At 41.8% G+C, this 26,827-nt stretch overlaps 1 protein-coding gene across 1 annotated transcript in view; it reads right to left on the bottom strand.

Moving 5' to 3' along the window:
• Positions 1–8,655: 8,655 nt before the first annotated feature.
• Positions 8,656–26,827, bottom strand: part of STK3 (serine/threonine kinase 3) — a 171,886-nt gene continuing 153,714 nt past the window's right edge. Inside the window, exon 11 of the mRNA XM_066624291.1 lies at positions 8,656–13,460. Coding sequence (XP_066480388.1) covers positions 13,302–13,460 — 159 coding nt within the window. The 3' untranslated portion in view covers positions 8,656–13,301. The remainder of the gene's footprint in view (positions 13,461–26,827) is intronic.

The following is a 26,827-nucleotide window of genomic DNA, read 5'->3' as shown; positions in this document are numbered from 1 at the left end:
CAAGCGCGAGGGGCTTACCCGGTCCTCGAGCGATGATCGGCAGCGGATTAATGGACAGGAGGTGGGTATAGTTGCTTGACACAGGCGGTTTAATAGCGTCAGCCATTTTACATTCATGTGGAGTGTTACGTCACAGACCTACATACATCATGCTGACAGTCGCCGTTGTCTGGTGGGCTCTAGACCTGACCCTACCCGTTCCTGGGCGTTGTCAGCACCAGCTTTCCGCTCCAAATCCCTTGGCCCGGGGTCAGAGCTCTTGGAGGATGCAACCCTGCCAGTCGGGGTCAGGCTGTCTGGCCTTAGGAGGGCCCCTGATATCTCCATGCTAGCTTCCCAGCCAGCTGACCCCCACGGGGTATAGTTGGCTCCAACCCCCTCTCCACAACCCTGTCTCTCTAGGGGTCACCCTCTGTGTCAAGGCAGGTCCTGGCTCAGGGAAGTCTCCCCCCCCCCCGTCTCCTCCCCCCCCCCCCCCCCGTCTCCTCTCTCCAGGGCAGACATCCCTCCACTCCCTCTGGAGGCCTTTCTCTTTTCCCTTAGGCAGGGATGATGCTTTCCCCCTGGCTTTCCTCAACCCTTACTCCCCTCTGGAGAGGAGTGACCTCCCTCTCCAGGCTCCTTATGAGGCCTCTTCCCTCTTGGGTCAGCCCCACCCCTTCTAACCATGTGCCTGCTTGGTGTTCCCAGCTGGTCCTTGTTCCTCTTCCCAGGTATGTGCTCTGTAAGGGACCCCAGTCCTGGGAGTACTTGGGTCTTACTCCCGAGGAGGCCTCTACCCTAGAGGAGATCCCTGCTTCTGGGGAGCTCCTGGCCACCCCGGCTGGACCCAGCTGACAATGCCATAGCAGCAACAGAAAGTTTCTGCCGTAGACCAAGACTGGCCTAAGAGGAAAAGGTGTCTGAAGAGCCAGCAAAATTTTGATACTCCCATCATGATTGTTACCTGTGCCCTATGCATGCCCAGCCTCCCCCCCCCACCTCCTCCACTTCAGTTTAGAGCAGGTGATGGAGAAGGAAACAATGATGGTGGCAGATAATCCTCTTCCTGATAAGGGAACAGGGTATTTGCCATGACTCCGCCTCTCCCTTCCTGTCCACCTGCAGGGAACTCACCCTGCTCACTTCTTTCTTCCTCCTTGCTTTGCCTCTCTATGTTTAAACAGAGAGCCAAGGGGAATCAGAACAGGGAAGCTGGGAGAAGCAGATATGAGGCAGTGGGTTTTCCAACTTCCAATCCTGTTCTGAGCAGCAGAGCAAAGATGAAGAGCTAATGGGTAAATGGGAGTTTGGTAAAGAGGCCATGGATATGAAGAGGCCTAATGGGTGCAGGATGTCAATCCACCATCAAAGCAGCCAACCTCATTTTGTCTCATTGCTGGACTGGCCCTGCATGAATCTCTCATAATAAACATACATCTCACTTTCTCCAGCCTTAATAGTGGGGGATAATGGGTTCTACAATCATGTAGCCACATGTTGAGTGTTACCTTCACTCAAGCATGGAGATGATCACAAAAGATGACCAGAGTAATTAGCACCTTTCTTCATCCCAAGAGAAGGGAGCATAAAAACAGTGACATTCTTTGCAGATGTCCCCTCACAGGGTTAAATCAGTTCTGAGTTCCATTTTATGATGCATGAAATGGATCTAAACTGTTCAAGGTGTATGACCCTGTTATCAGAGTCACTTTTTAAAGTTAGTGTCTGAACGGGAACATAACTTCAGAGTTTAAAATTACTGATGAACCTGAACTGGAACTGAATCCAAATTTCAAGGCTTGAGCTTCCTATAAACAGGTTGCATTCTGCTTCAAATCAACCCCAGAAGATTGAAATTGATACTACACAATGGCCTGCATGAGTTTCAGAAGCTCTGTCTTTAATGTCTGATCCACCTACTCATTTTAGCCTTAACTATAAATGATTAATCTACTCTTGCAAAGGTCACATTCATGTTACCACCTTAAACCACTCATACATAGTGTGGCATGAGGTTCCTCAGTAAGGAAAATGGGATGGCATTTCTTTCTACATTTTAATAGGTGCTTCATTGAGTGGTGGTAGGATTGTTCAATTGCTCTGCCTGCTCAAACCTCAGAATGGATCACGATAGTTTACGATTGTGGAAACATTAACATTTCAGCTGGTCTTTTAAAAAAACCCTATTCGGATAAAACCCTAATCTCCAAAATGCACAAGCCCTGTAGAGTTGCCCTGCCCATGGAATTCCCTCTGTCTAAAGCCTTGATGGCTGCTCCTTCCTCCTGAAGGAAGAATCCAGAAATTGGTATGATGTGCCAGCATCCAAAACCAACATACTGATGGAGTGAAAACAGTCACTTTAAATCTTAGAGCCTCCGTGTGCTATCAGCTGTAAAGAACCACTGCACACATTAGCTATGAACTTGCTGGGGGAACTAAAGTATATTTTACAGTATACATTTTTCATTAAACTGCAGACAAATGAGAAGCAGGCTCCTTGGCTTTTTATCCCCTTATTGATAAACAGATGGCACAGGACTCGGCAAGGCATCAATAGTACTCGGAGGTGCTAAATCAATTCATGGTGACCTTTCAGTTCTTCCACAATGAGCCCTCTCCCCTGAGGCCCCAGCTGTGCAATTGTTCATCATGAAATGCTTCTCAAACTCACTGTCCTTTGCTGTACCAGTTATTTACTTTCACTCACAAGAGTTTTCTGTTCAGGTTTTAGCTTCCCAACTATCTCCAATGGCACTCTCAGATAACATTCATCTGGCTGTCACCATTTCTGTTACTTGGAAAATTCTTGCACCAGTGCCATTCCTCCCTCATGCTTCTGACTTTCCGTATATCGAACTTCCAGCTGAATTTCACCTGGGGTGAATTTGGTCTGGTGTTTCCACTTTCCAGCTGTGTGCAAAGAGGCAGGAATATAATGACATTCCCTTGGGCTTTCAGAAGTACCTTAAGCTAAATACATCCTAAACAGTGAACAAGTACTTTCCACCAGAGAATAATAATGTACTATATTAATAGCAGAGACAGCATATGAAGAATTATATAGAACAAATTGCTGGCTTCTTTTCTGCCTAAGAGTTGCCTGTAGCCTTCTATGTAATTGTAACCCATTTTTTAAAGTACATGGTGAAATATTGTACAAACATTTACCGGTGGCCCACTAATTAATAGATTCAAGTAGGACTGGGGCAAGTGTGGCTTGAGCAGATCTGCTGCCTGGATGGGGGTAAATCCACTTCTGCTCGTGTGAGCTACCTGTGCTTTTAAAACAACAGCTTCATGCCCACCCCACCCCACCACTGCTGTTGCTGCTTCCTTCTCTTGGCCTTGACCACCCAGCTGCTTAGGGAAGCAGCCAGATGGGCAAGGAAATGGAGGCAGGATGAATGGAGCCCCCTGTCTCTTTCCTCTTACATTTAAGTCCACCACTGTTTGCATCCACTGACCCTGTTTGCTGCCAGTACTGTCTGCCCATCCTGAGAGCAAGCAATCACAAAGGAGCATGGGAGGGCCTTTGCCTCCTTCTCACTTGCCTGGCCTTCTTGCTGGACAGGCAAGAAGGAAAGGGGGGTGGAGCTGAATGATCCTGTTCAGATTGTTCATGAAAGTGAAAAATCAAAACAGGGTCGCAGCACTGCCGTGTCTTGTAACTCTGCAGTAATGGATTGGAGAAAGAGGTGGGCTGCCACTGCCCCAACCCTGTTACTCTCAGCAAGTGAGTAGAGCAGTAATTTTAAATATTTTTCTTCTCATGGCACACTCACCTCTATGGCTTTCGCTTCTTATGATGTCACTTCCAGGAGACTCTTTTGGGTTCTGTGGCTCTCTTTCTATGAACTCCAGCAGAGGAAGTGGGACAGACAAGTTGTTACTGCGAACAGTTGCTCTAGGAACAGAGTCACAAAACCTGGAGGAGTTTTTTTCAGCAATTTTCAACCACTTTGTGCTCCAAATTCTGGTGGCACACCTGCAGACCTTTCACAACACACAGGTTTAAAATACAGTGGCTGGAGTAGAGGATCAGATTGCTGATTGAAATGACTTGGTGAGCTGTGGGCTAGAGGGGTGGTGGTGAGCAGGTATGGGGGTGGAGCACCCTTCATCAGGGTGAGGGAGGCAGGATGATGGAAGAAAGAGAATAATGTGGAACACAATAAAGGAGGACATGGTATGTAAACATGGTATGTAAACAATAAAGGTATGGTAAAAACATTAAATAAGGTTAGGAGTAAAGAAAAAGATTAAAGGTGGGCTCTGGGTCTGAAAATGAGGGTGTCATGATTAGTGATTGCATGTTGACCAGAGATGGCTGGGATCAAATCACAATTCAGCCATGAAACTGCCACCAACTCTATTGTAGCTTAAAGGAATGTGGTTGGGTAACCCTCTGTATCTCACCCTAAGCTGTTTTGGAGGAAAATATCAACTCACTTTTAGAATGTTGAAGAAGTGTCATTAAAATATTTATAAATAGAGACATTGCATTGGACATTAGTTTGTATTCACACACATGCACGCAAGGAGGACACTGCTGGATCAGGCCAATGGTCCATCTAGTCCAGCTTCCTGTATCTCACAGAGGCCCACCAGATGCCTCTTGGAACACACAGGACAACAAGACACCTGCATCCTGTTGCCACTACCTTGCATCTAGCATTCAGTGACAGCCTATTTCTTGGAGAGGGCACCCTGATGCCTACACTCTAACATACATATACATAAAACCGTGGGTTATGTATTTTTCAAGAGGCAGAATGTGCTCTGTATCTTTATTACAAAAACATTCACATGCATATTCTCTCTGTTAAGACTCCTGATTTTCTTCTCCATGTTTGACCAAAGAACACCTGACAGCTTTTGGGTGTATAAACAGAATTGATTATTACACTTAGCAATAGAACAAGGTTTAGATTTACCAAATCTTGCACAACGCTATTGGGTAGCTACCAGTAACTTAAGGAATATTACATTATGGAAGATAAACAAACCTGGATGCCATTGGATTTCCCCTAAAGTACAGCAATCAGTCTTCAATATCCTTGACTAATATAAGGAACCACTAAGAAAACAGCCCTTGGTTACATTCAATCAACAATTTGTATCATATGTACACAACCACAGTGGTCACACTTAAAAAGCTTCTGCTGTGGAAGCCTTCCCCACCAACACTGCAGCGTTTTCCCAGGCCTAAGGACAAATGAAAGATTTTGGCCACAGTCAAACACTCTTTTTTATTTTTTTATTTGCTGTCACAGCAGATCCTGAGCCAGTATTGCGTGAGAAGGTTGGACAATGCCGTGCCCCATCTCCTTTGAGCCATCACATTACTGCAATGGCTGATATAGAAAATAACCATTATCATGTGCTTTAAGTTGATGCAGCCTTCCCATATTCTCCTGTCCATCAAACCTAAAACAGGATACAGCCTACTACAGCCTACTGCCCCTTTTTGGGCTCTTTCTACCATGATGAGAACAATACTGCGGGTAGCTCTTATGGAAAGAATATCAACTCTGCCATTCCTTGCTAAGTCAATGGCTAGGGAGAGGACTTTGTGATTGCCACAGGGGCCTCTTATACAACTTCCGTCCATGATTTTGGCATGCACTATATTGCATTTTTAATAGATACATGCTTATGCTGAAGCATGTATGACCCAAATGCATAACCTTAAGGATCATGATCCTTAATTCATGAATTAAGGCTTACCTGCACTTCGTTATCAAAATACTCACCTCCTTAGAAAGTCAAATCAAATTTGAATGGAATTGACTTCCTGTTGTGTGCTTTCCAAACCGAGGCCCAGCTTTGCTTATATAACTACCAAGTTGCTTTGTTTTTCAATTCTCTCCCTTATGAGGGTTCACAATGATACTCAGATAAACAAGAGACAGAAAAATGTGCTATTTTGCTATAATTCTGTATATGCGAAGTTATGCTAGTGGTAGGAGTTCTACCTGAGATGTTGGGGCGAGTGATGGCGGCAACTAGGCTTTTAAAGAAAGAAACAGATCATTCTTTTTGTCATGGCTTTGATAACAGCAGCACTTTTAACGGTGTTTGGAGTTCCCTTGGCACCTGGCTCCTACACACGCCTCATTTTCTCTCTCGAGCGCATGGGTTATAATGATTTCTGAGTACATTCTGAAGAAAAAAATAGCCAGCAAGAATGTTATCAACACTTCAAGCCCTGCTCAAGCTGCTATTTCCTGTAGAGGCATTGCAAAAAATGTTTTATGCAAGAAAAAAGACCCATCAACAACAAAGATAAGCTCCCTGCAGCAGGTATTAATTTAAAAAAAAATTAAATTACGAGTTACAGGTGGGACCTTGGTATCCACTGGGGTTCCATTCCGAACCATCAGTAGATACCAGGGTCCCCCTTTAAATGCCTTGTAACAAGATATAGATGTTACACCACATTCAGCCACTAGATAGGGTGAATAATTCCATTAGATTCCATTATTCACCTCAATTAATGGCTGAATGTAGTATGGCATCTATACACCAATGCATTCTGGGGTGACAATGGAAGAGCAAGAAACCTGGAAGTGGGTCATTAAAGCTATCTTTAACCCCTAGAAGCTTGCAACCAGTGCAGTTTAACAGCATGAAGGTAGGAAATGGGATTTTGGTGCTTTTTCCCTTGTTACAAGGCATTTAAAGGTGGACCCCAGTATCAGTGGTGAGTCAGATCAGTGGATACTGAAGTCCCATCTGTATTTCTTGCAAGAGTTTGGATTGTAAGGGTTTTTCAAAGTCATGCACTAGCTCCAGAATGGCCTCCTATGAGTGCTAGAGCTTTTCAGCATCTTTGCATCCAGTATTTACTTTCTCCATAAAGTTAACAATCATTATTGGCCAGAGTAGTTAGCTTTTTTTTTTAAATTCAGACTTTTGTTTCTATTTCTGATTGCCAGTTACAGGGATGGCTCTCTGTGTGAGATCCCACTATTGGACTATGGTCTGAAGACACACAATGCAGCAAACTTGCTGAAGCTAAGGAGATCTAGATCTGGGTCCATGCTTCGATGGGACCACCTAGAAAACCCATGCATGCAACCCTCAGCATTGTTGAAGAAAGATGGGATATAAATGTCCTTATCACTTGTGAGCTTCCCAAAAACATCTTGTTAGACATGCTGAAGTTAGAAGAGACTAACCTTTGATCTGATCTACCAAAGCAATTCTGTTGCTTTGAGATCGAGATAGACACTTGCCTAAGATAACCATGTGCTCCCTTGGACTGAATGCCTGATACTGGAGTTAGCCTGATCCATCAGGATCACACGACCACCTCTTTCCTGGACCAAGATGACTTTAAATTTTGAATTGTTCAGGATGCTTGTAATACACTGTAATAGCATAATTACATTCAAGAGTGCAAATACTTCATAATGTCTCAAACAGTTTTCAAAAATGAGAACAGTAATGTCCAGTACTGATCACATTTTGTGTGGAATATTTAGATCACGGCTGAAAATAATTGTAGAGTGGAAGCTGTATTTCCAATGCTGGACTGAATTCCTTAGTTCAGCAAATCTCCCTTGATGAGTGGTTAGATAAATTGCCATGGAAGGAGTTTTAAACAGCTAGAACAAATTTTGTTAGATGATCCATCATACCATATTGGGTTAGCAGTCTATAATTATATTTTCCATTGTTAATCAAGCAGGCCTTGTTCTAGGATATATTTTCATCTGTTTAATAAATATTCAAGTTATTGAAACTAGCATGTATCAGAATAAAACTGCATTTTTAGACAAAGTGTTTGGCAGACCAAGATGTATGTTTGGGGAGCAAAAGCAACAGTCTTTTGTTCTATTAAATGACTTGTGGAATCTGCTTGAGAAATGGGAATTAAATAGCCATTTATTACAGAAAACCCTCTTATTGTGCAAATGGAACAATGCTCTTGCCTGCTCTAGCTCATGCAGCTTTGCTGTGCAACCACACTAAGAACACTTTAGATTGCACAGCCATCCTTCCAGAATGTTGGAAACCATCATCTTAAGTAACTTTGACTACTTGGCAAAGCTCTAATAGACTTCCCCATTGAAACCTAGGTTCTATTGCTTCCTAGATAGTCAAAGAAATATACTGCCATCTTGGGAACCCTGAGAGAGAATCTGTCCCAAAGTTCAATGGCTCAATAGATCACTTGGCACAGGTGGAATACATAGTCCATATTGCCAAAGCCTTGTGAAAAGGGGTGTTTGTGAAAGACTGAGGCTATGCATCAGGTAGCATCTCTCCAACATATGAAGCTGTCAAGCATGATTCTAGTTTTAAAAGAACACATATACAGTTATGTATTTTACATATAACATGGCTCCTAAACGCAAGTGATTTAAGGAATTTTCAAAGATATTTTGATTATATGCCATTTTCACCTTGCACATTGATTTTAGAACCTAATCCTTATACAAAATGCAACTCCACTGTAGTCTTAAAGTAAGACTTAATCTGAGGCAATGTTTTGAGGCAGACGATACTAGCAGGCTTTATCATCAATTCAAAGACACATATGAAAATTACTTCTTTCATTGTCAATGGAATTTACTCCCAAGTAAGTATGCACAATATTGCAGCCTAAGAGAAAACAGACTTGTTCACTGTAGCCCTAAATGAACAACACGACAATATCAGACATAGATGGAAAATAACTTTTATTCAAAATGTTTGATAACAAAGAATTATTTTTCAGAGATTTTGGAAACTGTACAGTAAACCTTTGATATACAAGTCCAGAAACAAACCATAAACCAAGCTGGGTTAAAATTTCACTAACAGGTTAATTGTAATCTCTACTGAATTTATTGCAAGTTTTAGTAAAATAAATACTTTACAAAAAAAGCTGTACGTTGTTCAGTGGAGATAAAAGTGGTTATGGACACAAATAGTATATGTTTCAGTAAATATAAATAAATATGAAAGACTAATAAAAAGACCAATTGCCTATAAATCCTATTCCTAAATTTCATTCCTGGCACACAAGTTGTTTCCTGTTCCAACAAACTGAGATAGCTACACATTGTTTCCAACTGTACAATATGTACTACTTAGTTCATTGATTGGGAAAGAATTGTGCACAAACAGAACTATTGCATCACTATAGTTTTGTGTATCACTTTCGTAATTCAGTTTTACTTTGTGCATAACAAGCTTTAACCAAAGTGAGAAATGCAATTCAGTCAGTTTCATGTTCTTAAATGAAAAAGCCCTTGTGAGACTCAGAATCTGAACTGGGATGTTTCCAGATGCTACTTAATTGCCCTAGCCTGATCACTGGCTGTTTAATATCTATCTTCTAGCTTGCGCTGTGTAACCATAATCAAGGCATTGCCAAACACACTGGATTGGTCAAAGTCAATTATGCATAAGGCACGCCTGGGAAAGGCAAGGCTGATGCCCACACTAGACTTTTTGGTATTTCTCTGCAGGTTGGGAAAAAGGTGTGGCTTAGTGATTCAATTTTTAAAAACTCTTATTATGAAGACTGGGTGCTGTTCTGAAAAACTGAGTTACCTCTCTTGATATTAAAGAAGGATGTTAAAGTGAAGTGGGGTGATTAAGGCTAAAGTCCTAAAACTTGTCCAAAAGTAAGCCCCATTAAACACTGTGGGACATACTTCTGAGTAAACATGCATAGGATTGTACTATAAGAGCCCAATCCTAGGCCTTACACAGCACAGGACTGGTAGAAGGGGACCCCTTATTCCTTGCCATTGGTTGTGGGTGCTGCCCATACTCACTGAACTAAAGCAGCAGCTGTATCCATTGTATCTGTACAGGGAGAATCACAAATGGACCCTTGTACTCCACAGCTCCAAACTCTGGCACAGCCTTGCACTGGACTAGTTGCTGAAAGGAATTTACTGTAGAAGCAAGTGGGCAGCTCTGCCCTGCTTGCCTTCCATAAGAGATTGCACAGCCTTGGTAGCTATGGTGGTGGACAGCTCTGCATCTCAGCACCTTGAAGTGGAGGTGAGGATCACACTGAGAAAAGGTGCAATGTGCATGATTCTTCTGAACTGCAGATTAGTTAACAACATATCAAGTCACATCGTAAGCATCTGTAATCCATACTATATCCATTTGCTATTTAACAAAAGATTTAAAAAGCTCAATGTACAACTAACGACCAGCTATAGCTTCACAGTAGATCACTACAACTCTGATGCAATGAAAGATAGTGGCATACTAGAAGTAAACAGTACTGGATCTCAGGTTCAATAAGGTTCACAAACAGCAACTTTTCTAATTTCAAAATTAGCAATTTAAAACACAGGCATACAACCTAGCATGCATGCACAGACACACACACTCTGCATGGCTCAGCCCATATTCAGCTGAAAATAAAAGTATGGTCCCATTATACTGATAATTTGTCTTGATTGTTTAAGGCTTTTCAGAACGTGCTGTCCGACTTTCCAGTTTGTAGTGCTCAGCATAAATGGCTCACAATGACTGCAGAACATATTAAGAGGAATGGAGTGTTTAGTAAAATATATAATCCTTTGCGAAATAGCTACCTAGTGGTCTCTCTAAAATCCTCTCTAGCACTACGTACAAGTCATTGTCATTTGTATCAGACATTCTGGAGAGTATATGAATACTACAGCCATGCCAATTGCAGCCATGAGGCAGAAGGAAATACAGTGAATCTTTGATTTAACCAATGGGGGGATGGGGTGCCTGAAAGTCTGTTAAATCCAAATGCATTAACGTCAACATGTGCATGCACAAAACATATATGATTAGTTTGTAAAGAAGCAGATAATTAAGTGGAGGTCTGTTAAGCGGAGGGTTCAATTGAACCCTCAATTCAACCTGCAAACCTGTGGTCACCATTAAAGTAACTGCAAAATGATCTACAAGATGAACTATGTGGTTGTACAAAAGGAGCTTATTACGTGGACTGTGATTCACACACCTTGTAATCCTTTCAACTACTGATATGTCCACCATAATATAATTGCTGAAAAGGTGTGACAATGTAGTAGGCAACATGCAGTGAGTTTGTGTCCTTTGTAAGAGAGCTCTCAACAGCAACACTGGGATACCTGCAGCAGGAGCAAACCTGTAACCATGAGGACAGGTTGTCTAATTATTGCAGGTATTCTGCTATGCTCCTTACCGTCTGACACAACTGTGGAAGGCTACACTTGGTTCATTATTTCTTAGGCGATTAAGAGCCCTGAAGGGCTCATGCCAGTCCACTGCCAGCGCGCACTGTCGCAAATGTGCCATAAGGTATGCCTGTGACAGTCAGTGCCAGCACTGGAGCTGGCTCAGTGAAGCCTGCACTGGGCCAGAGTCGGTTGGAGGCCAGCCAGATGCCGCCCAGCGCTCCATGTGAGTGCCAGGCGGCAGAATGGTAAGTCAGGGTGGGGAGGGAGGCATTCTGGGGCGGCGGGGGGGAAGGGCAGGGGGCTGGAGGGGGCAGAGATGGCAGCAAGGCTTGTCACCATATTCTATCTCCCCTTCCAGCCCAGGAGACCCGACATAGGTCTCAAATCTGCGCCAGCTCAATAGCGGGTGCAGATCCGAAGAGACCTATTGGGGTTGCCTGGTCAATACATGGGGTAAGGGAGCATAAGCATTTTGGCGCTGCAGCAGCCCTGGGCACTGGTAAGCTCAGGATTGGGCTGAAAGGCTGCATTCCTTTCCATACCTACGTGGGAGTAAGTCCTATTGACTTTTAAGCACTTGCTTCTGAGTAGACGTGCAAGGTTTGGGCTCTAAACCTGTATTTCCCTGCTATCTGTTTTTCTGCAGAAAACAATTTCTAAAAATCAGAGTGAAAAATCTTACAATGTACTGTATATTTAGTGGACACTTCTCCTCTAGAATGCCTATTTACTGGTCACAATGCAGCAAAGTAATTAAAGGTTGTCACCTGATGCACACTGATTTGAGAGTAAATCCCACTGGACTTACTTTCAAGGAGACAGGCATAGGACTGTAAGACATGTAAGGTATTTGTAAGACAAATACCTGCATGAAAATTTCACTCTACCTACACTGTATTTCTTCTTCAGCAGCAGCAAATGGCAAAATGCTTTTTAAATTCAGGGTTTTGATTTTAAGAAAAGGCTTTAGCATTTGGCAGGAAGAGTTGCTGGAGGGAATATCCCAGGGGACAGGGAACCCCAAACAGTATATGCTTGTACCTATGGGTCAGAGCAATTTTCTTTGGCTTTTAAGTTTGAGAATACTATAAGAATAAAATATTTCCAATACAAGGAGAACAAAAATGGATATGAAAAATGGAAAGAGGCCAAGAAGCCCAAGTAAACTGACCCATTCATGTAACAGTACTATTATTATGCAGCTCATGTGAGATATTAAAACTGATAAATTAGTATGAAAGGCAAAGGGGGTTATGTGCATTTGTCCTGCATGACAGGGTGAGGTGGCATTGGGGAAAGAACTGTATAGGCACTTGTTTCTTGTTCTGTAAGGTACTACTCAACAATGTGAAAGTGACAGGCTTTGAGACAAAATCCACTGGGAGCTTCTCCTGTGCAAGCCCCCTGCAACACAGAGACATTGTTTAAGAGTGTATATCTAGAGACGTGCTCCGGAGAATTTCCTAGTGGACTGTACCCCATGTGAGTATTTCTCTAGTGTAGCTAATGCATCATTTGCTCCAAATCAGCAAAGCGCTTAAACACATACTCAACTTCAAGCTCCTAACAAAAAATCCCACCTAAGTGGGACTTTCTAAGTGTGTGCTTTCTAGCCGGCTAGAGGTAACACTCATTACCTGAGGTCTTAATATAGTAGCAACTTCTGTTTAGAGTGTGACTGCACACATAAATTTTACTCTAATGCTATCCCTGCTTCCACTACTTGAATCTGCAAGCCCCATTTATAATTAAGAAGCATCAAGCATAAAAATAAATAAGATCACCTAGGCACATACAATAAATATGCCATTAAAAATGGGAGAAAATATATTGCAACGTAAGGCCCTGCAGTACTCAGCAATTAGGACATAGCTTTAAGTGTTACTGGGAAGGAGCCAAACACTACTCCTTATTGTACAACACACAGCATTACTGCAACACAAATGAAAGGGATCAGGAAGTGGAATGCGGGACTCTACTGTATTAACATATGAAAAGTAGGATAAGTTTTCCACCCAGGCTGCAGAACATACAATGTGCTTTCTTTTAGTACTTCAGCTTTAGATACTGTGAAGCTTAAAGTTGCTGCTTCTCAAAACTCATATGTACAGGTTTTACCAGCGTCCATATTGACTCAAAGCATTGTCTTAGGAAGTCAGAAGATCAGAAGTTCTGTTGCCTTCGTTTTTTTGCATCCATAGCATCCAGAATCGGCTGCCTCTTAGCTGTGTAACGTTGACGAAGCTCTTCGATTTCTCGTTCCATCATAGGATCCAAAGCTTTTAACCTCATCTGCAGCTCTTCCAAACTTAGATTTTTTAGCTGTTCAGACAAGAATGAAAAACAGAGGAGGATACTTTTTATTAAAGCTACTTTCACCAGGTATAGGAAATAGTATGCTATCAATCTGTTCATTGTAAATTGTACACAATGTGTAGCACAAAGCAGAGCAAACACAAATGTGAAAGCAGGCATCCTTTACCTAACCCCTATCACACAATGACATTTCTGGTACTGAACTAAGTGAATCACAAAAAGCCAAATCAGAATGATAATTTCATGAATGATAATATACATAGAATGCCCTACTAAAACATAGAAACATACAAGCATAGAAACATAGCCCAACTAAAATGGACTTGATGGCTAAATATATAAACTAAACAAGATGCACAAAACCTAGAATATATTTTATTTAAATAAAATTATAACCAGCCATTCTATTTAAATCAGTGTTTCTCAACCTTAAGGAGATCACAGACCACTCAGGCAATAATTGCAATCGTCATATACCATGTGCACATACCCCACCCCCCTGCACACAAAAAGTACAGTTGAATTTGGGAGTCCACGGGGAAGTGCTCAGTGAAATAATGCTGCAGCTATGAGCACAAACGCACCTTATGGTCCAGGAGGGAGGTGTTCCGGGGTGGGGGGAGGGCGGGAGGTGGGAGGCCCTGGGGGTGGGTGGTTGGGGAGCAGGAGGCGAGGCTGGGACCCGGCAGTTATGCCATATCAAACCCCTGTTCCTGGGGAGCTCAGAGCGGCTTCAAGCCGATCCGCTCACCTTGAACCTGTGCCACCTCAGGAGGTGGCGCAAGTTCAAGGAGACCCATTGGGGCCAAGGTGCCCTACCCAGAGGTAAGGGGAAAAGTTTCCCCTTACCTCAGGCTGAGTCACTTTGGGCCCCTATCCTGCACTGGATACAGTGCAAGCTTTTTGGCTTGCCTGTTCCAGCGCAGGATAGGATTGTGCCCTTACTTACATTTGAGAAGCATCTGCCCATTCCTCCAGTTCAGAAAGACCCTTCTGGAGCTCTTAACAATCTCTTCTGGAATTAGTCATCAGGAAGATCTACCAGTTTTACCCCATTCAATTGCTGAACCAGTGAGCAGGAAAAGGTACACTAACTGCCAGTGGCATCAGGAGGCCAGTGCATCATCCCTATGATAGACCTCCTCCCATGCAGTAGGTGGGGCAATACCCCAAGCGGAGGGTATGGAGATGTACCATTGCCCTGCCCCCGCTGGTTTTTTGGCTATAACTTTTGATAGAGATATTTCAACATGGCTTTTTCCATTGCATTCTGCATGGAATTACACATCAATTGATATATAACATGATGGCATTATTCGACAATACCAAGGTTTTAAAAATTTTGGCCAGTAGTGGTGTCATCCCCCTGTGCATGTCACCCGTTGCAGCCCGTACCCCTCTAGCAACGCCACTGCTAAGTGCTATCCACAAGCCACTACTCCCCCTGGTCGGTCTCTGGGTTCTCTGACACCCCTCCTTGCAGTGCCTGGTTTATGCTCTGCTACACAGAAGTAACAAACAGTTCTGAAATATGCTAACAAGCCCTCAAAGGGACTTTGTGACAAAAATTAAAAGAACCCTCAATCCATCATTGGCTCAGTGCCTTGTCTATTCAAAGCAAGTTGCCTTCACCACCTGAAACAATAGACTGAATTCAGGAAAGAGTGAAGGTTAAAGCCAACTTTCTTCCTCTTTGAGGCACATGAGCATTTTTGTAAAAGAACACTTGATGAATTACTCAGGAGCTATCCAAACATTAATAATAATGAGAGCTCTTTACAAAGAAAACAGCTCATTTGCATGCTGCCTGTCTGCACAAAAGGAATGGAGCTGGACTCTTGCCAACAAGTGGGGGCGCTGCAGGCGGTCAGTCCTTCACCTGTACTTGCAGGAAATAATCCAGTTTCAAAACGGAAAACAAACAGTAAGGTTCATATTTATTCCACTGTCCTGAGGCAGTCAGCCTTCAGAGTCCTGTCAGAGCTGTTATTGTGTGTGCATGAATGCCAATCAGGTTCCACTGGCGGTAAAAATGTGCCTGTTTTAGACAAAACAAAGTATTTAAAATAATTAACACAAAAGCATACCCTTCTGTGTGTGGTTCATTTTGCATTAAGTTTCTTGACATTGTGAAGCCACATGCAGCACTTCTAATAAAACATCCAGGGTAGAAATAAGGAATAAGAAAAGCCTATATATTGAGAATTAACCTGCTTGTGAGTTAGTACCGAGTTCAAAGACCCAGAGCATCTTTCCATCAATATCATTGGATCTGTTTCCCTAGAAGACTTAGGCATGATTTTCAATCTCTTTTTCAACCGTTGTCTGGAGCATACAAATTAGCAAGAACTGTGCATGCATCTCAGACTCCCAATGGCATGTATATGTATATACAATATCCCCCCCCCCAACATGAAGAAAAAGTAACACAGGAAGCAGACGTCAAAGTATTGAGACATGTTTTGAAAAAGAACTATGAGCAATTTTGAGAGTTCACTTTGCACGTTACATTCAGGTGACAGAAAAGAGCTCCTGCACTCAGGGTGTCCTTTTACGTACTTCAATTCTACATGCATCTCAGGTTGCTATGTGGACACACACGCAGGAGAAGAGAGGGGGTAAGAAAGCTATGCAACAGACACATGAGTAAGCAGTAGCAGGATAATCTTCCATGGTCTCAAAGAGAGAGCAAGCAGAAATCTTAGATGCATAGGACAACTAACGGCACTTCTCTTCAGCGCCTGCACCCATAAAAAACTATAGGTTTCAGAGATTGTAAGTAGCAAGCAACCTATTCAATGGATTCTGTTTTTCTTGTATGATTAATGGGCTGGGCACTATGAGCTAGGTATGTACTCTGATTGATTTAGTTAACTCAACATTCACATTCCCCACTTAGGGTAGATATGATAAACAAGCCAAGAGATATTGTAGCTCCAACACTGTTTTAACTTATCAAGCATCATACGTGCACCTACACAAAACCAAACTTTCCTTAAACTTGCAATTTAATTCAAGAATCACAGCCAGGAATCACAACTAAATACTTTGTCAAGAAGGGTCACAATCAATTCCACTGGAAGTTCCAAGTGCGGCACAAGATAATTTTCAAACATAAAGAATGAAAGATTTCTTAAGATGCTCTCAGTCAAATCACCCAAGGGATTAAAGTTTGTAAGCATCACTGGGTTCAGCTTTGAATACTGGGAGGGGGAAGCTAGAGTAAAAAAAAGGAAAAAGAAAACAAATCCTTTAATGACTCTTTTGTATCCATGAGTATGATGAGACAAGCACAGGCATGAAAGGGCATCTGTATGTGTAAAATCTAATCCCCAAATGACACACAAGAACTTCTAGGAAAGTTGCCAGAATCCTGGGTTGTGGGAAGGCGGACCAAAAAGTGGCTATTTATATATCTATTTCAAAACATTCCTATCTTGTCTGTCTAAAGCTTATGATGAAAATTAAAATAATAAAATCATAGACCAATAAGAACCACAGTAAATGGCCAATGCCAAACTTCCTAACAAGAACAAGAAAAGAACCATAAAAAATTAAAAGTAGTAGTAGTAGTAGTAGTAGTAGTAGTAGTAGTAGTAGTAGTAGTAGTAGTAGCTGCAGCTGCAGCAGCATGTCATAAAAGTTCTTTGAAGTAGTGCATCTCATACCCTCCCCAACAGGTACATCTCCACCTCACAGACTCTGGGCAATCAGAAGCAAAGACCTTTGTTTTTGTTGCAGATCTTCTCGCTTTATGTAGCAGAGGTGCATGACCTGCACAACCACAAAGAGTAGCAGGGCCCACATGGACATAGGGGGTCTTCAATAAGGTATTAAAGCCACAAAAGACTTTAAAAGGTTGGTGTTGGCAGCCTGAAATATGGCACAAAAGCTAACTGACAAAAGGTGCAATTGCTGAAAAACATGTTGAATATGTTCCTTGCTTCTCATCTAAGGTAGGAGCACATTCCTCTACTCATGCTAGATGTACAGTAAATCTGTTCACTGTGTAGGTAAGCAAACAAAGATGAAAGGCAAACATATAACCCAACTCAGAGAGTGTCATTTTAAAAAGTGGGTCCTGGTACTGAAAAGTTTGGTAACCACTGCTCTAAACTTAACACAGTGGTCAAGAATAACATGATTTATTTATTTTTAAATACAGACCGTTAATAGTGCTCTCTTACTGAAGAGAATCACAAGGTGTAACATTCCAAATTGACATTCTCCCTCCCTCTGGTGGTCTGCTGAAGTATAAGATCGGACATCTTCTAGAATCAGTGGTGAGCTTCTATCATGTACACACTTTGAGAGGTTAGGAAGAGATGAGAGAATAGCCCTGTTCAATTTTTATTAAAAATGTGAAAATTAATGCATGGGAATTCCAGCTGGAGTGTGCTGGTAAGCTTTGCTCCCATGGGTACAAAACCTGTCTGCATGGTACCTGGGGAGAAATTGTTCCTGTGATTAGAAATGCTGGGTGTCCATGTAAACGCTGACCTCTTAGGGGCTGGGTCTCAGGAGTGTGTCAGTGAAAGCACAACAGCACGGGGTGGGGCTTGCTGGAGTGACTGGTTGCTCCCCCCACATGTTGTGGAAACACACATTTAATAATGTCTAGACAGGGCTCACATTTTGATTCTATTTTTCATCTGCATTTTAAACATGCTTTAACTTTTCCCCTGGACATAAGGAAAGAGCTGAGACAGAAATAAAAGGCAAGGAATGTCTACTGCTACGGAAACTGGTTTGCTCTCTTAAAAAAATCAATGCTAGTTAGTGCATAAACCATTTTCAATAGCAAAGATTGGACACCAAGGGACCAGCCAAAAATATTCTTTGTGTCAATGGAATGGTTCTTAAAATGATGTGTGTATTCACATGTTTATATACCAGAAGCAATGTTGCTGTAATAGGTACTTCCAAAAACTGAAATCACTCAGGAATCTACATAATCGATGAGCAAACTGCACAAACAAGCCATTTCTACAGAGAAGTTTCACACAGGAAGTGTACCAACAGTTCATTGAAACATTTAGGTGCATAGCTAGTTCCATTGCAGTTCCCTTTTGCTATTAAGTTAAAATCTAAGAATAAAAATCCACAGGCCCCACAGTTCAGCTAGAGAGGACAAGCCAAAGCTATTGATTTGATTATTTCCATCATCATTACTTAGGAACGATTAAATAGAAATCCTGTTTCCTGTTGAAGAAAACTCTCTGGCATTGAATACTCTATTGCTTCATCAGATAAAAACAATTTCCTGGTGAAGCTACCCTGTAGTCCAAAAATATCCTTTGTCTACAAAATTGAAAACACATATCATACTTTAATTATGTTGTTACACCAGAAAACAATTCTGGAATGCAAAAAAGACCTTTTGTTTTTGTAAAGTATGAACTGAAACAATGCAATTTGCCATTGAGAATCGCCTAGGGGAACCAACATCTCCTGCAAGGAAAGAGAGAGTGCTAAAACATGTGAAGGCCATGGGAAACAGAAAAAGCTGTTAAATGACATTGTGATCGCTTTTTAAAAAAATTGACTAACCACAGCCATTCACACAAACATGTGTGTCCTTCCTAAATCATATGACAGCCTTTGTATGTCATTCTATCACTCCCAGCTAAGAAAGCATCTTCCCTTTTACTATTTCCCAATATTACACATTCACAGTTCACCAATCAACTGGCTGGATATTCCTTTGTTACAGGAGCATATACAAAACCAATGGTCAATGTGCAGAAAATGACAAAGAGGTGTTTGATGCTATTCTGGAAGAAGACTTACATAGAAGAAATGGGAAGTTTTTTCCCTCTCACCCCCTCCACCTTGCCTTTTTTAGGTGTCTGTGTACACAGCAGTCTTTTTCCACATGAAAACTCATTTCTTTGCAAGACTGCATTTCTACAACAAAGTTAACCATTTGGACTTTCATTTAGTCCTGCCTTCAAGGTAATCTTTAGATAAAGACCATTCCCTTACATATTCATGTATTCCCATTTTTAAAATGTCAAGGACAATAGATATTAGTAACCAGCTCCACAACCCAGCCGAATCCTTCTTAGCAATAGGAAACTTTTATTTACATAACCTAACTCAGCAGCTTGATCATTGCTACTTCTGGTCTTCTCTTGGCTGCCTTTATGAAAGGTGTTTTCCTTTGCTTTACAGCAGCCAAGAAAGGAGTAGATGGAACAAAAGATAAGCGCACACAACAAAGACACTACTATCATTCCCTAATCTGCATTCAAGGGGAAAAAGACAGCACAAGCATTTAACTCAGTGGAATCGTGTGTGTCATCTTTGTCATTTGCCTTTAGAACTTGACTTGAATACAGCTTGCTACACTAGCAGCACAAGTAGCTGCTAGCTGGGGAGGCAGAGAATTGGGGAAATGAGTCATTTTCCCATTTGGAAGAAGCCAGGAGTGTTTTCAAAACCCTTTGAAGCAGTGCTTAAAGCATTCAAGTGCCAGATAGATGGGCAGAACCAAAACACAAGAGAAGCCAACATTTGGGTGAGAAGTGGCACAATGTGGTGTATACAGCATGTCTGTTTTGTTAACAGCAGCAATGGATTTGGAAATTCAACATGGAGCTCCAAAGTCAAGAGCAGGTTGTTATAAATGCCACTGATGGATGCCACATTTAAACAAAAAAAAGAGCAATACACAGAAGCTCATCCTCAGATGTTTAAGGCTATCCCAAAATATTGCTTATTAACTTTTTTACCTAAATCCAAACCTTTCAAATATGTGTTTTAATGAACAAAGATGTAAGGAAAGAAAGAAAAGCCTGATGGAAACAAAACATTTGGCATTTGAGAGATTGATTGAATATTTGTGTTCAACACATGACTGGTAATATGTGGCCCCGTAGACTATTTTGTGTGAAGCGCTGCCAGTGCCACGGGGGACCAGACAGCATTGCTCTGCCTGGCTCAGCCCCACCAGAAGTGAATATGGGCAAGGTGAGCAATATACTGCAGCCGTGCAGTAGCCTAATCTTGCTCTTCAAAAGAGGTGCCGTCTTGGGAGGATGGAGAGAGACCTGGAGCAAGCAGCCACTGGAGAACTCTCTCCCTTGCGGCAGGAATGAAGGTGTAGTGAACTGCCTAGCCTCATACACAGCAGCCATCCCCGGAGCGAGTGGTACTTGCAAGAAATGGTTCTAGAAAAAAAGTTGGAACAGCTCCACACTACTTTTGCCTTCTGGTACCACTCCACCAATCCTGCCTTTTCTATTCTTCTTGTTCCAGCATTAGCAAACAGATATCCATTACTAACCAGGTAACCATTAATTAAAATCCAGCTTCTCATATGCAAACCATTTTACATGTGGTGGCCCAGGAACCTCATGGTTGAATATGCAGTCTGTTGAACTATGCCATCCATTCCTTTTGGAAACATGAATCTCTTCATTCATGTGCCACAAAATATCTTGAGTCAGGCTAAATATTAAGAAACTTAGTAGTCATGGATTGAACAGACAGGTGATGCGATGGACAGCAGGGGATAGTTGAACACAATCAGACAACTACAACCAAATTAAATAATGAGGATGAATATTAAAACCTTGGATTTATTATCATTAGCTATGGTTTGCACCTGATGAAGAGCAATTTCTTAGGCCAGATGAAACAGAAGAGAGGATTTCTTGTTCTTGTGACAGTTAAATATTTAAAAGCTTAAATGATAAAAGCAGTAAAATTACGGAATTGTACAGAATCTTGACTATTTCTGAACTGTCTATGTATTGTGCTGGAAACAGCAATTACCATTATTTAAAAGTAGGTAGATATTTCTATTTAACAGTGCAATCCTAACTAACCCCTCCCCCAATGATGCAGCTGCGCCAACAGAGCACTGTTGTGTCCTGGGGGTGGGAGGTAAGGGAACTTTTGTTCCTTTACCCTGGAGCAAGCTTCCACTGCCTCAGTGGGTCTCCTCAGATCTGTACCAGCCCTTTTAGGCTTAGAACTGAAGAGAGTAAGGGAGAGGGATGGGGATAGGATCTTTGCACACACCAGTGCTGCCAGGATTCACCCCTCCCTCCCTGTTCTGCTCCCTGCCCTCCCCTTCCCCACCTCTTTTCCCCTGCTGCAACTTACCTGCAGTCCTGCATGTAGCCAACCACAGCAGCGAGCCTCTGACACCTCCACTGTTGGAGGAAGTATTTCCAGAATGCCTGCTAATAGTGCGTAGTGTGCCACCATATAACCATTTATAACAGCAGAACTGCTGTTTTGCTGTCATAACTGGGCTGTTATTTATCCAGTTTGTCGTTGTCGTCGTCCTGGATCTTAGGGCAGGCTTCATAGGGTTCTTTTGGATGCTAGTGCTGCCATCTTCCTACTCCCTGGCAATAGCTCGCAACAGAAACACACAATATGACATCATCTTGGTCACAATTTTCCTGCTCTCTGAAAGTGGAAGTGGATGAATTGGAATGGTGATAAAGAAAATGCTGAGATGCAATGATGTGACAATATACATTTATTTTACTGGCAGTCTTTTGCCTATTCTTGTTATTCGAGATTTTTTTAGAGAAGAAATGCCTGGGGTTCAACTAGAATTTTACATATATATATATTTCTCAATGCCAATTCCCAGTTGTCTTCCCATAAGCATCTGGCTGTATCAAACTTTCACTTAGAGCAAAGGAGAGAAGCTATTTGCTAAGAAATAGACCATTTGATAAGATGCAGATAGTTATCTCATGGAAAATGGAATTAGTGTTGAGTTAGACAGGTGCGTCTCACATCAAAAGCAAGAAATGAGGAACAATTCCACACCATCCCAAATGGAAAACCTAAGGATGTGTACCACCACTGTATGCAGAAGTCAGCAATTAATGTCCTCAGTTCCACTGAAGTCAAAATACGGTTCAGCTAACAACATCAATGAAAGAGAATTACCACTCTTTGCCATGACTAATTTGAGATCGCAGAATACACCCTTCACAGTTTATAGATGTGAAGAATACATGTAGGAACATTTCATACCAAACAGTGAAAGGTTTGTCAACATTTAACTCTCTTGTTTGCAAAGCTCATAGTCTTTAGTAGAAGCAAAACTGAGGGAGGGGACTAGGAACATGTCAAGGAATATGTCAAGGCAGACCCTTTGCCTGTCTAGCTTATTTATTTATATGGCACCATCTATGTGCATGGTGCTTTGCACAGAATGGAAACATCCGTTTCCTGTCCTGAAGGCTCACAACCCTAAAGATAACTTAGCTGGCAGCAGCTGAGCCCTGCCTGAATTCCTTTAAAGGAGATGTCAGGGAATGAACCTCAGACCTTGTCCTGCACGTTGGGGCCCGGCCTTATCTTCACAGACAAAAATGAACAATGCCTCATTTCTAGAACCAGTTAGGAACATATTGCCCATTCAGGGACCAGTACTGACTCTTGAGGTAAGAAGGGTCCAACTCACTTTAGGTACTGACTCTTAAGGTAAAAGGAAATTTACTATAAATACTGGCATTACCTTCATGAATTCATATTATCTCCCAAAAATTGGGAAATGCTTGCTGGACCCAAATTCTCATATAAGCACCATCCCCTCTGTTATTACGCATTGCTAAGGGCTCTACTCTGTCGCATGCTGCATTCATTTACTATGCTTCATTTACTACGCTACAGCCTATCCTCCACTGGTTGAAACGCCAAGGAATTTTTTGTTCTTTTCGTTAAGGATATACTTGAAAAACATAGTTGGCTCTGCAGTCTGAACTGTTCAAAACATACTTCAGCAGCTGGAGTGTGTGACATGGCTGGCTGTGCATGGTGTGTTAAGAGTTCACATGCATGTATCTCTAGGCATGTGCTCAAGGAACAAGATGCACCCACCCACCTAGAGATTCTAGGAAAAGAACTGAACCCTAAAGAACAATAATGCTAGTACCTCACACCATCAATACTTTAAACAAGAGATCCTTCTCACACAAATGAGGGGCAGAAAAGGGACAGTAACTTATTAAGACACGAACCAGAAAAGAATAACTTTCTGTAGCAAACAGACCAGGGGGACTTGGGTGCTCCCTCAGTCATGATAACAGTAGTAGTTGGCAACCTTCAGTCTCGAATGACTATGGTATTGCGCTCTGAATGGTGGTTCTGGAACAGCGTCTAGTGTGGCTGAAAAGGCCAATTCGGGAGTGACAATCCCTTCCACACTGGGAGCAAGTGCAGTCTGTCCCTGGTCTGTCTCCCTGGCTATGGGCCTTCCTTCTTTGCCTTTTTGCCTCAGTCTGTTGGCCAAGTGTCTGTCCAAACTGGGAGAGGCCATGCTGCACAGCCTGCCTCCAAGGGGGACGCTCAGAGGCCAGGGTTTCCCACCTGTTGAGGTCCATTCCTAAGGCCTTCAGATCCCTCTTGCAGATGTCCTTGTATCGCAGCTGTGGTCTACCTGTAGGGCGCTTTCCCTGCACAAGTTCTTCATAGAGGAGATCCTTTGGGATCCAGCCATCATCCATTCTCATGACAGGACCGAGCCAATGCAGGCGTCTCTGTTTCAGCAGTGCATACATGGTAGGGATTCCAGCTCCATGACTGCTCCCTCAATCATGATAACAGTAGTTTACTGGGTATCCACTCAATGTAACCTATCTCACAAGCTCATTGTGAGGATAAAATAGGAGGCAGAAAACCTAGGAAGTCATCATGAAGTCCTTGGAGGAAGGGTGGGATAATAAAGTAATAAATGACTAAATAATGGACCATTTGAGTGCAAGCACTGAGGATCATCAAGGCTTTTCATAATGCTTATGAACTTCCAAGTAGTTTGCTCAATGAAGCCCATAGTGAATTTAAAACAATGGCACAGAAGCTTCAATCCATTTTAGCAATATACTTGAATAACTGTAGATCTGACTTCAGATTAGATACTGTGGTTAAATGAGAGAAATGGAAGCCATCGGTAACATATTCAAAATAATCAGTACTCAAATTTTAAGCATAACAGACATCCACTCAGAAACAAGTTGTGTTGAAAGTGCTTTGTTTGCTTCAAAAACAAGTTCTTCCTAGCAACAGTTTAAATAACCTCACAGATGCTCTAATGCTTATTAGAGGCCTTTGATTCAAAAAATATGGATTGCTAATACTGTATTTCTGAGTCATCTATTTTTCCATCTGCTAGTAATTTCTACAATGTGAACTATCAATGTAACGACTAACAATAATTTTCTATGGCAATTGCAATGGTGGGGTTGCCTGTAGCATTTTCTACGATTTAACTAGTGCAGAGCTAGATTGTTTTGAGTTGTTAATAGATTCAAGTAACAGAGACCCTTTTCTTTCATTCCAAATATCCATTCTAGTTCATTCCACTGCTGCTTGTAAGAAGAATGTGGTTTTATTTTATGGAGTTTACTCCATCAAGAAGCTCATTTTATTAAAAGCTGTCCTTGAAATAAGAACAAGTAAGTTAAAGGTCAGCCAGTCCCTTTATCTGAGGTCAAAAGCCTATAACCAAAACTTGCTTATTTATAGTGCAATTGGTCTCATCCAGCCAAGGACACTTTGATAAGGGTTCACATGACAACAGTCAATTGTGGTTGAGATGGCAGGAATGTTGGAGTAAGAAAAAAGCTGGTTCTATTATCTGTTTAAGGCTGCAATCTTATACACTGTTTCCTGGGAGCAAGTCCCACTGGACACAATAGGGCTCACTTCTGAGTAAACCTGCATTGGATTGTGCTCTAAAGCTAATAAATAAAACTTTTCTCAGGATATACTGGCAACAAAGAAGTAGCATCAGCTATGGTCCAAATTCAGAGATGTATACATATAGTAGTAACATGCCAATGCCTCATTAACAGCATCACAGTATGCCTATCCAGCCAATAGATGGCTGAAGGTTATCAACACTGATATGTATTTTACAATCTAATTCCTGTTAGGAACAGAAAGGATACTGACCTCCACCACCACTATGGATATGGCAGAGAATGAATCAGCTGATTCCACCCCCCAAGCTTGATACTTGCAGAGCTTCTCTAACAGTATATTCAGTATGGCAATCATAGTTCCCACTCCAGTATCAGAAGCTGCATATGTAATCCCCAAGTGCTGGAAATCCTGAATATATTACCCTTTTGTAGAGAGCGTATACTTCTTGAACATTGGGAGAGGGATACACACATGGGAATTTCTTCTCCACATGCATTGCCCTTGTTGAACAGGAACAAAAACGTAGGACAGGTTTAACTGCCATCAGGAATGAAACTACAAATGTGCAGTAACAGGGATTCCAGAAAAATGGCATATGGATGGAAAGCAGGAAGAAATTAGACTGCCTTGAATTAGCTTAACTAGTTGATACAATAAAAAAAATTTCACTAGTAAATTGAGCACATTAACCTACGAACTAAATCAACATGAGTTTGTGTAATGGCATTATTACAAAGGCCGACATGCGTAGAATCCCATTTTAATGTGAGACATTTGCTTTTTCTGATCCTTCCCACTCTAAATATGAATACCAAGCAGAGCAAAGCATTCAAATTAGATTGTACTGAAATATAATTTCCAATATAGTTTTCACTTCAGACCTACAGCAATAAGGTACCATGCTTATTAAATAAGAACACGAAGCCTTTCGATACTTCTTTAGTGTGCAAAAAGTCACATGCATTCTAATTGTAATCCTTAAAACTACCCTGTAACACAGAGGTTCTCAAAGTTTTTAGCACCCACTTTTTAGAATGACAATCTGTCCGGACCCACTGGAAGTGATGTCATTAAGCTGGGAGTGATGACATGGCCAGAAGTGACATCATCAAACAGAAAAAATTTTAATAACCCCCCCCCAACAAAATCAAATCAAATCAATTAAGTAAATTAAAAGTTAATTCATGAGGACCCACCTGAAATTGGCTCACAACCCACTTAGTGGGTCCGGACCCACAAACACTGCTATAAGGTAAGTCACAGTATATACACTGCAAGGGAAAAAGGGTCCAAGACTGAGAGAGGCCCTATGGCCACCTAGTAAGCTTACAGAAAAAGCAGGATTTCAATCAGGAATCTACTGATAAAAGAAAAACCCGGCTGGATGATGCCAGAGACTCATCTGGTCCAGAATCCTCTGAACCACAGTAGCCCACCAGTTTCCTCTGGGAAGATTCAAAACAAGGAGAGAAGACTATATTGCATCTCCACAACATCTCTTCTGCTATTACATCTCTACAACAAATATTCAGAGGCATACTACCATGCCAAAAATTTCTATTTGCACAATTTCTGAAATAACCTTTGCTCAAGTAGAATCTCATAATTTGTAAGTTGTCACAAAAAACTGGAACAGTGTCAACAGAATTATACACAAATAAAAAAGTGTTTAAAGAGCAAAGAAGAGTATTCTA

Source organism: Tiliqua scincoides, chromosome 4 (assembly GCF_035046505.1).
Source record: "Tiliqua scincoides isolate rTilSci1 chromosome 4, rTilSci1.hap2, whole genome shotgun sequence".
Lineage (NCBI taxonomy): Eukaryota > Metazoa > Chordata > Lepidosauria > Squamata > Scincidae > Tiliqua > Tiliqua scincoides.
This window is presented reverse-complemented; position numbering and strand designations above follow the sequence as displayed.